This window comes from Rattus norvegicus, chromosome 2, assembly GCF_036323735.1.
Source record: "Rattus norvegicus strain BN/NHsdMcwi chromosome 2, GRCr8, whole genome shotgun sequence".
Taxonomy (NCBI): domain Eukaryota; kingdom Metazoa; phylum Chordata; class Mammalia; order Rodentia; family Muridae; genus Rattus; species Rattus norvegicus.
In genome coordinates, this window is record NC_086020.1 from 220,919,829 (window position 1) to 220,935,473 (window position 15,645).

Genomic DNA, 15,645 nt, shown 5'->3' on the forward strand with positions numbered 1-15,645 from the left:
AGCACGATTCATGTCTAACCCAACAGAGCTTTGCAGTACATGCTTTTCAAAAGAGGAGGACCCAAGTCTGAGGCTGGGCTGTAGGACAGTTAGCTAATATGAAACCTGGGAAAGAGAGACCAGGACCTCCTACGGGTGGAATGGAAGCTGTTAGAACCAAAGCTATCTGGGAGAACTCACAGTTCAGCCCTGACACCATGATCTCAGCCACTAGTGTGGAGGACTCTGTCCTGTCATCGTCTGGTACATAAGCCTTAGGGGAGTTGTCCAACGATGCTACCTCTTTACTAAGATCAGCATTGTCACCTGTAGGACAAAAGACTCGATTAGTTAAGCCTTTCCATTTCAAGGAAAGTTTGATTTAATTTATGTTGATTGGTTCATTTAATTATGTTCGTTGGTTATGAGTTCAGACTCATTTTAGTAAGAAGATTGAGGGGGGCAGGGTTTGGTAGAGTCAATTGGGGAGAGAACGGGGCTCTTTTAAATAAAGACCAATACCCCTTCTGAATATCATCAGCTCAGAATCACAGACCACAGTGACAAGAAGTTGTGGAGGCCGCCTCTCCCCAGCCTCTTATGCTAGCTCCTCCCTTTGTCTGGCTTCCATATTTACAATACCCTGAATTAACTGTGGTTTTGAAGCTGCTGTGCATAAAAAGCCGCACAGAAGCACAAAGCTCACTGCTCCTGGAGAGGAGGAGCTGGACTCCTGAAGACAGCACTTTGTTCAGCCGTGCTACACACCACCCCCCCCCCTGGGTCCCACTGTGCAGAATCGGTAGCACCAAGGCTCCTCCAGTCACCATGGGGAGCCACTGTTTGTTCACATTGATATTGATACAGCAAGGCAGTGTAGGAAAGACTGTGGTGCCACGGCACGGCACACAGCTCAACACAGCACAGCACACCATCAATAGGGCAAAAGGGCAGCCCACAGAATGGGAAAAAGTCTTCACCAACCCTACATCTAACATTGGAATAATGTCCAAAACTTATGAAGAACTCAAGAAACTAAACATCAACAAACCAAATAACCCAATTTAAAAAATGGGATACATGGGGTTGAGGATTTGGCTCAGTGGTAGAGCGCTTGCCTAGCAAGCACAAGGTCCTGGGTTCGGTCCCCAGCTCCAAAAAAACAACAACAAAAAATGGGGTACAGAGCTAAACTGAGAATCCTCAACAGAGGAATCTCGAATGGTTGAGAAATGCCTCACACCAATCAGAATGGCTAAGATCAAAAACTCAGGTGACAGCACATGCTGTCAAGGATGTAGAGAAAGAGGAATACTCCTCCATTGCTGGTGGGATTGCAAACTGGTAAAAACCACTCTGGAAATCATCTGGATGTTCCTTAGAAAATGAAATAGATCTACCTGAAGATCAAGCTATACCACTCTTGGGCAGATTCCCAAAGGATGCCCCACCATGCCACAGGGGAACATGTTCCACTATGTCCATAGCTGCCTTATCTGTGATAGCCAGAAGCTGGAAACAACCCAGATGTTCCTCAACCAAAGAATGGATACAGATGATGTGGTTCATTTACACAATGGAATACTACTCAGCTATTAAGAACAAGGACATTATGAGTTTTGCAGGCAACTGGATGGAACTAAAAATATCATCCTGAGTGAGGTAACTCAGACCCAAAAGAACACGCATGGTATGTACTCACCCATAAGCAGATATTAGCCAAAAAAAAAAAATACAGAATACCCAGGATACAGTCTACCAAACTCAAGAAGGTTAACAAGCCAAAGGGCCCAAGTGATGACGCCTCAATCCCACATGAGAGGGAGAAGAAAACAATCAGAATGGGGGGGGGCAGTGGAAGGGAGGGTTCTGGGTGGGAGGGGAGAAGGGGAAGAAAAGGGGGAACATGATCTGGTATTGGGGGGAGAGGACAATCCCAGGAGGAAGCAGATTGGGAGCACCCTCTAGAATGTACCAGAAACCTGGATGAAATGCCCAATAGTGGGGAGAGGGGACTTGCAGAGTCCATGTCTAGTAGAAAGACAAGGCATTAAGTGGAGAGATAGGGTTGCCATCCCACAGTCAAAAACTCTGACCTAGAATTGTCCCTGTCTAAAAGAACTTCAGGGACAAAAATGGAAAAGAGACTGAAGGAAAAGAGATTCAGTGTCAGGCCCAAATTGGGATCCAGCTCAAGGGGAGGCTCCAAGACCTGACACCATTACTGATGCTATGGCGTGCTTACAGATAGGAGCCTAGCACGGCTGTCCTCCGAGAGGCCCAACAAGCAGCTGACTGAGATGGAGGCAGATACCTGTATCTAACCAATGGTCTGAAGTCAGGGACCCCTGTGGCTGAATTAGGAAAAGGCTGGAAGAAGCTGAGGAGGAGGGCGACCCCATAGGAAGACAGCAGTCTCAACTCACCTGGACCCCCGAGATCCCTCAGACACTGAACCACCAATCAGGCAGCACGCACCAGCTGATATGAGGCCCCTGACACATGTACGGCAGAGGACTGCTGGGAATGGACTCAGTCAGAGAAGACGCACCCAACCCTCAAGAGACTGGAGGCCCCAGGGAGTGGGTTGGGCTGGTGGGGTTGGGGTTTGGGGGTGGGGACATATTCTTGGAGATGGGGGAGGAGGAATGGGATGAGAAAAGTCAGAGAGCAGACCAGGAGGGGGATAATGACTGGACTGTAAAAAATATATAATAATAATAATAATAATAATAATAATAATAATAATAATAATATAAAATTTCAATATCCTAAGAACTGATATATATAATCCACATATGCAAAAACCCTTTGGGGGTCTTAATAAGTCTTTTAAAAACAAAATGGAGTTCTGAGTCTTAGAATTATGAAACTATTATCCTAAGACAAAAATAATAATAATAATTAATAATAACAACAACAACAATAATAGGAAAAAACCCAGATCTGAAAATCCAATATACAACTCCATTCCATGGAGGGCCATCCATCCACTGTTATCAACCTGCCACTTAGCTGATATTTATAACATGCCTGCCAAGGAATTATGCACTTTTTAAAGAGCCTTAATAAATATAAATTATCTCTGGCACATTCTTGGTAGGCAGACACCAAAAGATGACTCCAGATCCGCCTCGTCTGGGCATGCACTGCAGGCGGAAAGGTCATCCATCACGCACAGCTCATTCTCCCGCCCTCTTTCTCAACTACAGCTGTAAAGAGACGGGTCATGACCTTCTCAGTACCCACTTCCTACACTCGTTTGATACAGTAGTTATTTCTAGAAAGGACTCAAGTCTTCCTATTAAGACCTACATAGTGTGGGGAGGAGGTTATCTTTCATGATCCCTGAGATTAAGAACATAACGTTTTTAAACAAACTGTCTTTAAACATTGTCACAAGCTGGCAGGGAACAGCCCACTACAAACAGGGAGAAGGTGAAGCTTGGAGCTTTTACAATTAGAGGTCAATTTAACTTGGACTGTGGTAAGGCATTAGAAGACTCCCTGGGGGGAGGGGCGCAGGAGCCCAGACACTCAACAGTGTTGAAGACAGGAGCACTTCACAATACAAGTGCTACAGTCATCAGAAGCACAGCATGGATGCTCCAGTGTACGGAGCTCAGCTGAGATAATCCAGTCACACAGCATCTATGTTACCGGCCAGTATCTGATCATCCTTCCGAGTGAGACACATTTTCCCATCTGGGGCCTTCACGAATCCTTCCCGACACAGACACTGAGCCGTGCCCAGGCTCTCTTGGCAGATGTGTTCACAGCCTCCATTCCTGTGTAAGCAGGGGTCTGCACCTATGGAGACCAGAGAGAACGTGCAGATGGGGCCGGAGATGTCAAGGATGTTGCTGATGCAAATCAAAGACGTCTTTGGGCGAGAGAGAACGCAGCCGTTCTAAATAGAGGGTGTGTCTAAAACTCTCTCACAGGAGCTCCTTCCAGGAGGCCCTGCTTCTGAGCCAGCTCAGAATGTTGATACCTTATGCATATTTGCTGAGTATGGCTGGCTGTTCAGCTCGTGAGGCTCCTTACTGTGTGAGTCCTAGTTCCTGACCCAGGATCTAGTCAAATGCATGGAGATCTTCAGGATGAGGAGATGCTGTGGGAGCTGATGAATGACTCGTCCTTGGATTGCTCCTGACTGCTGCTCACTACCCGGCACGTGTGGGTAGAAGTTCCACTGTAGAAATCTACGTAGCCTGAGTCAACAACTTTTAGTGTATCGAATAATTCTATTTGGTGTCAAGAATTCCAGGTAGGATCTCTATCAAACTATCTATCTTCTATCAGCTATCTGTCTATCTGTCTGTCTATCTATCTATCTATCTATCTATCTATCTTCTATCAGCTATCTATTGTCTATCAGTCTATCATCTATCTATTTATCTATCATCTATCTATCATTTATCATCTACCTACCTATCATCCATCTATCATCCATCTATCTATCTATCATCTATCTACCTACCTACCATCCATCTATCTATTGTCTATCTATCTATCTATCTATCTATCTATCTATCTATCTATCTATCTATCTATCTATTCATCTATCTGGTCACTATGAACAAAGACTAACTCGCTTATCCTGACTTCTGTAACCTGAGTCTTTTGAAACGTAGTAAGCCAGCGATAGGGAGCAGGGGAGGAGTGTGGCTGGAGAGAGAAAACCCAACACCATATTAGGGATAAAGAACAAACTATGAAGCTTCTCTGGGTTGTGATTCAATCAATGTCCGAATCTTGAAAAATCTTAGTGTTTATGCAGACAGGTGAAAGAGAAATCACGAAATCCTCTCCACCCCCACCGCCTGCTACCATTGGTTAATACAGCTGCAGTCTCCAGTGCAGGAGGGCCTGCAGGACTTCTCCAGTGTACCTGGTTTTGCCAATGGGTGGACCACAACCAGTGACGAGGGCTTCAGCATGCTGCCTCGGAGACGTACCCTGTTTTGACCAGTCCTCTTGTTCACCCTTATTACCGATGGGATAGCCCAATCCGAGAACCACACGTGATCCTCAAACACAGCTAGAGAGAATGGGTGACCTGGAAGCAAGGAAAAGATCTTTAATACAGACAGGTTCTCTTCACAAGGGGCCTCTGTGAGAGGACAAGGCTTAGAACCCCTAAACTCCATCACTGCTGCCGCTGACCTACATGGGTCTGAACGGCACCAGGGCTGCCAAGGTGGGCGTGCTCTGTGCTCATGTGTCACAGACTGAACGTGAGGGTGTTTCTTGCTGCTCTTTGTTCTGGGTCCCCTGTCATTTAAATGGCTGTCATAAGCAGTAGAATGAACTCACAGGTAGCTAGAAGGATTTTTTTTCTTAATTTTCTTAATTTAGTGTTTTTGACAGCTTCATCTCTCTCACCATATTCCCAAGTTAGCCTTTCCTGTTTGCTCTCTCTTCTTTTTTTTTTTAATATTTTATTTATTTATTATATCTTATGATTACACTGTCACTATCTTCAGACACACCAGAAGAGGGCATCAGATCTCATTTCAGATGGTTGTGAGCCACCATGTGGTTGCTGGGATTTGAACTCAGGACCTCAGGAAGAGCAGTCGGTGCTCTTAACCACTGAGCCATCTCTCCAGCCCTGCTCTCTCTTCTTCTACATCAGTCCAGGACTGTCCGGGATCCCTTACTTCTCCCGTGCCTACGCTGCCAAGAATGACCCTATCTTTTCATATTCACTCTCTTTACCACGCTCAGCCTACTAGCTTCCTAGTAGCTTACTAATGGACTCCTTTCCTCATCCCTTAGACTCTCTGACTCCTGACACGCAGAAGGGAGTTTTTTGAACACATTTATCTGCTGCTTCTGATTCTACAGCTCCCATCCAGTGGGCTGCCTTCTGAGTCCTCCTCAACCAACACCATCCCTGCCGGCCTCTGGAGTTGCTGGGCACAAGGATTCAAGGGCCACCGCTCAGGAGAATGGTGCACCACGTCTCAAGCCGGGGTGGAGGAGGCATGCTTCTGGAAGCTGTCCTCATGCCTCTGCAGGTTGATGATTTGGAGATGCGAGATGAATGTCTCCCCCGTGTGGTGGAAAACTCACATGACTTGTCCCGCCCACAGCCAGCCTCCTCCCTGTCACCACTGTTGACCAGGGTGCTTAGCTTTCATCTCAGTCTCTAGTCCTTTGTCCCAAAGTAAAACCATAAATATGTCATGGAAATTGGTTCTACCTGACTACTGTTTTTTTTTTAATCCTGGTTAGAAAAACTTACTACCTTAGCCTCTGTGTTCAGAGGTGCTGAGTACACGCAAATACTACTGTGCAACCAATCTCTAGAACTCCTGCATTTTTGAAAATTTGAAACTCTATGCCAACTTCCCCCCAGCACCGAGAAACACTATTCCACCCTGTGTATGGGCGCCACGCTGCATACCCTGAGTGGGCACGTCCAGCATCGTCTTTTTACTCACGTAGCATAATGTTCTCTAAGGGAAGCATCTGCTAGAATTAGCTACAGTGTCCCACAAACACATTAGACAGGATCTTCCTCATCTTAAGGCAAAGAACCTTAATTAACTGTACTTTAATTAAAGATAAATTCATCCAATCTTTACATTAAAAGTCCTGGACTGTTGACACTCGGAAGATGGCTCAGTGGTTAAGAGCACTGACTGCTCTCCCAGGGGACTTGGGTTAGAGTCCCAACACCAGCATGGTGTCTCACAACTGTCATTCTATTTCCAGGGATACAGTGCCCTCTTCTGGACCTCCATGGCCCCAGGCATACATGCGACAGACAAAACAGCCATACACATAAAAGAAGAAAGCAATAAAATCCTGAGCTGTCAGCTGAGACCACATCACATGTATTGGCACAGACGGGGCTCTGGAGTAGAGGTGAGGAGGAGCACAACGCATGTAATATTGCTCTTCAGGAGAAAGTTGCACTATTCTGATAGGAATAGCACTTGCAATTAAAAATCTGGGCTCTGGGTCTACCTCAGCTGGTGAAGTGCTTGCCTATCATGCACAAAGCTCCATTTAATCTCCAGCACCATCTAAATTAGGTGTGGGAAATAGGTCCTATCATGTCAGCATTCTGGAGGCGCGAAAGCAGAGGGATCAGAAGTTCAAGGCAGTCCTCCCCTTACAGAAAGTCCAAATCCAGCCTGGAATGCATAAGACCCTGCCCCAGAATAAATAAAATAGAATATTATATACTGTGGTTCTGGATCCAGAATGGGAGGGTTTCTTCTCGTTAGGAATGTTCAGATAGATACTGACCCCAGAAGCCAATGAATGTCTGCGTGGATAGATACAGTCTAACTATGTATGCAAGCTCTTCACTGTTTATGAAGAATATGGTTGTTTTAAAGAATCTTAGAAATATATACAATTTAAGCATCTTTCTTGCTATATTTCATGTTATATTTTCTAGAAAGTTGTTGTCTCTAAACTAAAAAGAATTAGCAAGATAACTATTTTATTAGTTCCTTTCTAAATAAGACTTTTGATCGTCCCAACCAGTGTTTAAATCCCTAAAGCTCTCCCTCCCAACACTCCCAGGCTCTCACTCTTCATTACATCAAGTTGCTAGCAGACCCTCCCTGATTTTTATTCATAATAAGTTTTAATACTCTAATCTTCTATTTCTCTGTTTAATAACAATGAGGTTTGGATCTTCAAGAACTGATGTGTGGACTGGCACTGAGCTTGTCATTGATTTCCTTCTCTCTAGACTTCAATCTGACCACTGTGCCATAATCTAAATGGTTACCCTGAAATATGGTCTTGTCACATATATCTTTTCCTCAAGAACATTTACTGTTTCTTTAGTAAATTAAACTTAGGTTCGGTCACTTTATCCTGACAGTTCTTACCACATGGCTGAGTTCATAGGGTCAGAAGGGTCCTTGTAGACTCCCTGAGTCCAAGGCAATTTCCCACTGCCTTTGTACTGCTCCTTTATAGACGTGTGTGTGTGTGTGTGTGTGTGTGTTCTGCATGCATCTGTGTGAGTATGTGTATGTGTGTGTGAGTGTATGTGTGAGTATGTGTGTGTGTGACTATGTGTGAGTGTGTGTGTGTGAGTATGTGTATGTGTGTGCATGTGTGAGTGTATATGTGTGTGTGAGTATGTGTACATGTGAGTGTGTGTATATGTGAGTGTGAGTATGTGTGTGCGTGTGTGTGTGAGTATGTGTATGTGTGTGTGCGTGTGTTTGAGTATGTGCATGTGTGAGTGTGAGTGTATGTATGTGTGTTTGTGTGTGTGTGTTCTGCATGCATCTGTGTGAGTATGTGTATGTGTGTGTGAGTGTATGTGTGAGTGTGAGTGTATGTGTGAGTGTGAGTGTGTGTGTATGTTCTGCATGCATCTGTGAGTATGTGTATATGTGTGTGAGTGTATGTGTGAGTATGTGTGAGTGTGAGTGTGTGTGTATGTGTCAGTGTGTGTATGTATGTGTGTATGTGTGAGTGTATGTGTGTGTATGTGTATGTGTGAGTGTGAGTGTGTGTGCGTGTGTGTGTGAGTATGTGTGTGTGTGTGTGCGTGTGTTTGAATATGTGCATGTGTGAGTGTGTGTATGTGTATGTGTGTGTGTGTGTCTGTCTGTCTGTCTGTCTGCAGAGGCCAGAGGAATGTCAGAACTGTTGGAGCTGAAGTTATAGGTGGGTGTGAGCTGTCCAATATGGCTTCTGGGTGCCAAACTTAGGTCCCCCAGAAGACTGGCACGTGCTCTGAACCACTAAGCCATCTCTCCAGCCCTTGGCTCAGTGTTTTAAAGAGATTTATGAGAATTCATGATCTCCCTTGAAGAGTCTGAAAAAGCAATAGGGGAGAAAACTTCCTTGATTAATCTTTGCCCATGTTGTTAACTGACGGTCATTAATGCCTGAAAGTCTGAAAGTGACACCAGCACTGTTATGGAATGACAGACAAAAAAAAACAAAACAAAAAAACAAACAAACAAAAAACAAGAAAAAAGGTTTTTTCTTAAATAAGTTTGGAAAAAAATTAAGATTTTTTTACTTTTCTTTGGGAAAATCTTGAGGAAAAGTGATTATACAAGACTACATTTTACTCGATATTCCAGTGCTTGGGCTTGGGCAATTTTTCTATCTTATAATTCTTGAAGAACCCTGTCTCTCTAGTCTGGTTAAATGTGTACGTGTGTAAGTACACTCTGGATTTAACATTCATCAGCACTGAATCAAGGAAGTCAGAGCTAAAGAGATGGCCCAGCTGTCATGAGCAAATACTGCTCTAGCAGAAAATCCATGTTTGGCTTCCAGCAGTCACTTGAAACTTCAGCTCCAGACGACCTAACACACTCTCTGGCCTTTGTGGTTATGTGCACTCGTATGCATATGTTCCTGAACACATACATATGTGCACATGATTTAAAAAAAATAGTATTACTAAACTAAAGATGAAAAAAGTCATACAGCCTGAAGCCTCACCTACATCGTTCTGGGTAAGTCTGCGGCGTTTGGAACCATCTAGATCGGCCATTTCAATCACAGACAGCTTGGTGTCACACCAGTACAAAGTGTCTGTTAAGTAGTCAATCGCGATTCCACTGGGTTCCAGTAGATTAGAGCTGGCTATCAGCGTCCGGTCAGAACCTTGAAGGGAAGAGCTTTCAATCCGCGGAGACATCCCCGTGTCCGTCCAGAATAGTCTCCTTCAATCAAGAAAACTCACAAGTTAAATTTGCATGAAAAGACTTTTTATATTCGTTCAAGACTTAGGAAACCAATATACATTACTTTAAAGAGTGGTACACCAAAAAGTATCCAAGGAGAAAACGCAGCAATGCATGCTAAACAATTAAAAACAAAAACAAAGAAAACCCTCAATTATCTGGTCTGCATAAAGCATCTAGAACAAAAAGAAAAAATGGTGTCAGATCATTAGATGAAAAAGGAATTGATTTTTGAAATTGTAGACTGTTACTATTCAAATTCGTACTTGAATGAACAGTTGTAAATTAGCAGGAAAATGCACAAAATTTGGTAGCTCATTCTTAGATTATGCACATATTACAACATACAAGAAATAGTGTGTTTCCCTGTTTCCTAGAGTAATGTAAGTGACTTTACCTACGAAGATAACTTTAACTTCACAATTTAAAAAATCTCAATCTGGTTTAATATCTAGTTGACTTGTTTAGAGATGGTTCTCTTTGTTTTAGCCATTTGATCAACTCCAGATCAATTGTCAGTTACTACTAACACATCATCCAGAGACCACTGTAAAACTTCCATCAAAAATAAAAACTACAAGGTTCTGTCTGGCCGCATGCCGAGAGCCGGCTCTAAACCACTGAAGCCCAGTGGAACTGCAGTTGGCTACGGAACAGACATGCTGCACTGCTGTGATATTAGGCAGTCTGTGGTTGAAAAGACCAATAAAACAAAAACGTATTTGTTTTTCTCTTTGCTTTTTAACAACTCTGAAGAAACTCTTTATATTCTCCTCCATTCTATTCTCAAACCAAAACGTGATGCTAATTCACAATAGCATAGATTCTATGCTATTAATAGATTATAGATATAATATATAGATATACATAGAGAGATATAATATATAGATATAGATATCAATAGATTATAGATAATAGATTAGTACTTTCATAATTTACATCTCTGCTCATCTGATTCTAGAAATGACCTATCATTTGAAGTCATCCTAAGAGTTTTCTAAATAGTGTTGATAAGTCAACACTCCTAATTTCATTTTCCACTCAAGGAACAATGTAGAGTTTTAACTCTTTGTGATTCATAAAGGATTTTTACATTTGTATGTAGAGGGTTTGGCTTGCCTGTGTATCTACGCGTAGCATTTCATGCCTGGTACCTATGGAGGCCAGAGAGGCTACTGGATCTCCTGGAGCTGGAGTTCCAGATGATTGTGAACTGTCATGTGGATGCTGGGAACAAACCAAACCCAGGACCTCTGGAGGAGCAGTCAGTGCTCTTAACCACTGAGACATCTTTCCAGTTCCGGCAACATAAGATTTATAAGAAAAGTAAACTCACAAGACTAAGCATAGTTGGTTAATGAGAACCAAGAGCTAAGGTAGGGATGTAAGTTGTTGGGCATACTGGTTCTCAAGATCGTAGCAGAATCCACAGAGCTGCTTGGCTTTTAACTGCACTGACCACCTGAGGTCTTAGCACACATTCTGGTCATGAGCATTGCAGACATGAACAACTGCATAAGCTCAGACCAATGGTACCCTCTTTTCATAGATATCTACCTGGCCTTTGGATGCACAGCTATTCCTCGTGGCCTTGAGATGCTCTCTTTGATGATTATTTGATGATGCTTCCCGCTCAAATCACTCCCTTCAATGACGGACTTCCTAAAAGGTAAATGTAAGTGGGGAGGTGTTAACTCATCATTTTCAAATAAAATCTTTCCTTTTCTCTGCTGATACATGAACATTCTCTCTGTGTGTGTCTCTCTCTCTCCCTCCCCCCCTCCTCTCTCTCTCTCTCTCTCTCTCTCTCTCTCTCTCTCTTTCTCTCTCTCTCTCTCTCTCTCTCTCTCACACACACACACACACACACACACACACACTCACTCATCAAGTTTATACCAGCAAACTCTCGACATAAAATTTTCTATTGATTTAAAATACAGCTAGACAGTGGTGACACTCACCTTTAATCCCAGCACTTGGGAGTCAGAGAAAGGCAAATCTCTGAGTTTGAGGCCAACCCTGTCTACAAAGTGAGTTCTAGGACAGCCAGGGAGACACAGAGAAACCATATCTTGAAAAACCAAAACCAAAACCAAACAAACAAACAACACCAGTTAACTAGCACACCCTACTGGTCCCAGGCACAGGACAGGATAAAGGAGGACAGTCAGCAGCCTGGCAGAGACAAAGCCAAAAAAAGCAAACATTTATTTAGTCTTTCTCTTCACAACCTTCCATCTCCTGCTAGAGCTCTTGGAAGCCAGAGATGAGGAGGCCAGAATAGTCACAGGAGGCCAGGTCACAGACCATGGGAAGAAGGCACAAGCCAGCCAAGTAAGCAGAGCAGGGGGAGATTTGCATGGGCTTCAACTCTCATCCAGCTTGCTTCAGGGCAGACAGGTGGTTAGCCCTTATCCCTCCCTTCGCTTCTGTGATTTCAGTTCCTTTATAGCCATATCTGTCCCCTTCTGAAGTGTGTGACCAGAGGTAATAAAACCACCCTCTCTGATCTCACTGCTATATCCCGAATAAGTTTCAACTGCTTGGAGCAGGAGTTAGGCAATGAGAATTGAGCTTTCCACAGTGCTGTTCAGTTCAGGCCAAAAGCAAAGCAGAGACCCATGGGCTGGAGAGATGGCTCAGTGGTTAAGAGCACTGAGTGCTCTTCCAGAGGTTCTGAATTCCCAGCAACCACATGGTGGCTCACAACCATCTGTAATGGGATCTGATGTCCTCTTCTGTTGTGTCTGAAGACAGCTACAGTGTACTCATATACATGAAATAAGAAGAAGGAGGAGAAAAAGGAAGAAGAGGAAGAAGAGGAAGAAGAGGAGGAGGAAGAGGAGGAGGAGGAGGAGGAGGAAGAGGAGGAAGAGGAGAAGGAGGAGGAGGAGGAGGAGGAGGAGAAGGCAAAGACCCAAGGACAATTTATGTTTGCTGCAGTTCTCCAGAGAGTGCCCCAACGAACAATCACACATGTATCTTTACCTTGATGGCACAACTAACTTTAGAAGTCAGGATTCCTTAATGTTAATTAATAATTGCATATAATTATCAGTGTGTCATACTCATATGAATGTCTTTTCTCTCAACCAATATAGCCACCCCTCTTTGGTTTTCATTGACTTAGAGTTGCCACGTAATCTAATACCTAGGATTAAAGTTTCAGTCATTTAAGTCAAATTTCTAGCTAATATCAAGGCTTTTAAATCACAAACCTCTCATTTCCAGACAAATTAGAGGTTTTGTTTAAGCAGCTGTCTTTCAGAGCGGAGAGGGCTTAAGAAGGGTTTGTTATTGCTGAAGTCAATGGGTTGGGGGATGTGAGGTCTGGCTCTGAAGGCTCCAGCTGTGCCCATCTGAAGGCACTGCCTAGGCAGTAGGCACTAATCACACGCTGGCAAAATTAGAGGTGCCCCCTGAACGTGTGGAAAGGGGAAGAAAGCTACCTCAGAGCAGCTGAGAGCTGTTGACATCTGTAACCCTGATAAACGTTTACACTTTGAAAACAACCACACACCAGCTCTATCATTACCCACAGCTGACAGGGAGAACATCCTTTTAAGTCAGTTCAACATGAAGAAGGCTGTTATTATGACAGTTATAATTGTTTTGGCAGGAGTTGATTTGACTCTGTTCCGTGACTCTGGGTCTCACCCATTCTGACGCTGAGTGAAGGGGACAGTACCCCTCTATGCAGGTTTTGTGGTCCTGGCGGCTTGAACCCAAGTCTTCACATGCTAAGTGCATTGCTACCCCAAGTAGCACCCCAAACTCATTTCTGGGATGAGTCAGGAAGAGCCTCTGGGAATGGCTAACCTTGAGTTCACTGTTTAACCCTGGGAAAGTTACTTTAGCACTTTGATTATAAGTTCTCTTGATCTTCGAGAGATATGACAGCCTGCCTATTTAGGACTTAATAGTATCCTGGATGGGACCCTCTTAGTGCACACCACAATTATTTAATAGACATATGTACACGCAATAGAAGAATGAAGGTGGAGGCTAAATAAGCAATTGGGTAAAAAGCCACGCTCAACCTGGACATGGCGAGAGCATTTCATCGGTGACTGCACACCGTACCACACATCTGGCTCACTGTGAAGAACCTGCTTGCTTCCCATAACCAGAGACTTTCTGTACACAGAACAGCTGTGCCCAAGCCCATGTGCCTGGTCCCTGGGACTCTGTTTTCTGAGTTGGCACTAAGGTTCTCCCAGATGTGAAGTCCTAATTAATTTTCTTTTTTCCTTTTTCCTTTCCTTATCATGCAGGAGGGAGCCCCTTCCCTTGTCTATCCTCCTTCTGTCCAGCCCTGTTCTCAGGCTCACAGAGGCCACAAGTCACAGGGAGAGAGGGGGTTGAGAGGACAGAAATGTCCCAACTTTGCTTCTCTTGTTACCCACAAAGGGAAGAAGCCTACCCTATCCAACCTTTAAAAATGTCTTCCCATCTCCAGGGAGCCTTCTGGTCTTTCCTTCATGCCTGATCAGCAGGAGCCAGGGCAAGGATGTTTGTGCAGGACTTGCCATTCGCAAGCTTGTAAACACCCCGAACAACCTCAGCCTCTCAGGGCTGAAAAATGAAGGAGTGGGGCCCACCGATTCCTCAGCCCGGCTCAACCTTCCTGCCCTTGGGCAAGGGCTTATGCGTGGCCAACCCTTCCCTACCTCTATCTACCAAGCATTTGTTCTCGTTTGTTAAATGGGAAAAATGTGTCCCTTCTTCTCAGCTAAACTGAGAGCTGACCACAAAGCCAGATCCCATCGCCTTCCCTTCTGGAGGATACCTCGGAGAGAGCCTTATGCCAGCAGATGTTTCCTGATGGTGCTCAGACAGGTTTGAGGCTGCACTGTTGACAGTGGTCTCAACCGCAAATACCTGTCACTTTCTTGGTCCTGGAAATCCTATCACTGCGGACCCTGTCCCATGAAAGGAGCGGCTTGCTTGGTGTTGGGGAAGGGTGAGGAGTATGGACACCACTGGAGCCATCTCTCATCCTCTCCAAGTATCGAGCAGTATTTCTCTGTGTTCATAGTGGAGAACAAAGCCAGTAGTATCGCCTGCTCCCTCCCTTCCATCTCCTGTGGCAGAAAACCACAGCGAGAGACTGACCCACTGTCCGTCCAGTAGATTCTCCGGCCAATCCAGTCCACGGCAAGACCTTCTGGCGTGTCTACTCCTTCCGTGATAAGTCTTTCTCGCTGGGAGCCATCCAGATTAGCCCTCTCTATCCACTTCAGGGCTGTCTGTGCAAAATATATCTGCAAGAGAGAACGAGGCATCTCTGGCTTGTGTTCTAAATATTCATGTAGAATATGCATGAAGGATTAACAGGTCTTCAGGTCATGCAATGCAATTATTATCAGAGAGAGGCAGACATAGCTACAGTAAGCCCCAACTCTGCTACTCCTGAGCACGTGTAACCTTGAGAAATCTAATCTCTGTGGTGGTTTGAATAAGCATGGTCCCTAGAGGCTGGAAGATTTGAGTGCGTGGTCACAAGGGTGCCACTACTAGGAGGTGTGGCCTTGTTGGAGGAAGTGTGTCACTGGGTGTGGGCTTGAAGGTTTCAGACACCAGGCCCAGTGTCTCTCTCTCTTCCTGCTGATCTGGATGTAGAACTCTCCGTACTGTGTCTACCTGTACGCTGCCATGATTTCTGTCATAATGATAATGGAGTAAACCTCTGAACCGTAAGCCAGCCCTAGGGAAATGCTTTTCCTTATAGGAGCTGCCATTGCCATGGTGTCTTTTCACAGCAAAAAAACCCCTAAGACTCTGTCTCTGTCTCTCTCCATGTCTCTGTCTCTCCATGTCTCTGTCTCTCTCCCTGTCTCTCTGTCTCTGTCTGTCTCTCTCCATGTCTCTGTCTCTCCATGTCTCTGTCTCTCTCCCTGTCTCTCTGTCTCTGTCTGTCTCTGTCTGTCTCCCTGTCTCTGTCTCTCTGTCTCTCTCCCTGTCTCTCTCC

The 15,645-nt window shown here is 44.5% G+C and overlaps 1 protein-coding gene across 5 annotated transcripts in view; it reads right to left on the minus strand.

Annotated features, from left to right (window-relative positions):
• The window catches only part of Egf (epidermal growth factor), an 82,672-nt gene that overhangs the window by 26,169 nt on the left and 40,858 nt on the right, over positions 1–15,645 (minus strand). For 2 of the 5 annotated variants that reach the window (NM_012842.2, XM_063281339.1), the window contains 6 exons: positions 14,790–14,938; positions 11,229–11,333; positions 9,427–9,650; positions 4,874–5,041; positions 3,640–3,789; positions 181–306 (listed from right to left, as the gene is read on the minus strand). In NM_012842.2, coding sequence (NP_036974.2) covers positions 181–306; positions 3,640–3,789; positions 4,874–5,041; positions 9,427–9,650; positions 11,229–11,333; positions 14,790–14,938 — 922 coding nt within the window. Of the gene's footprint in view, positions 1–180; positions 307–3,639; positions 3,790–4,873; positions 5,042–9,426; positions 9,651–11,228; positions 11,334–14,789; positions 14,939–15,645 lie in introns of those variants that run through there. The other 3 variants (XR_005500244.2, XR_005500245.2, XM_039101781.2) reach the window with 3 other exon arrangements.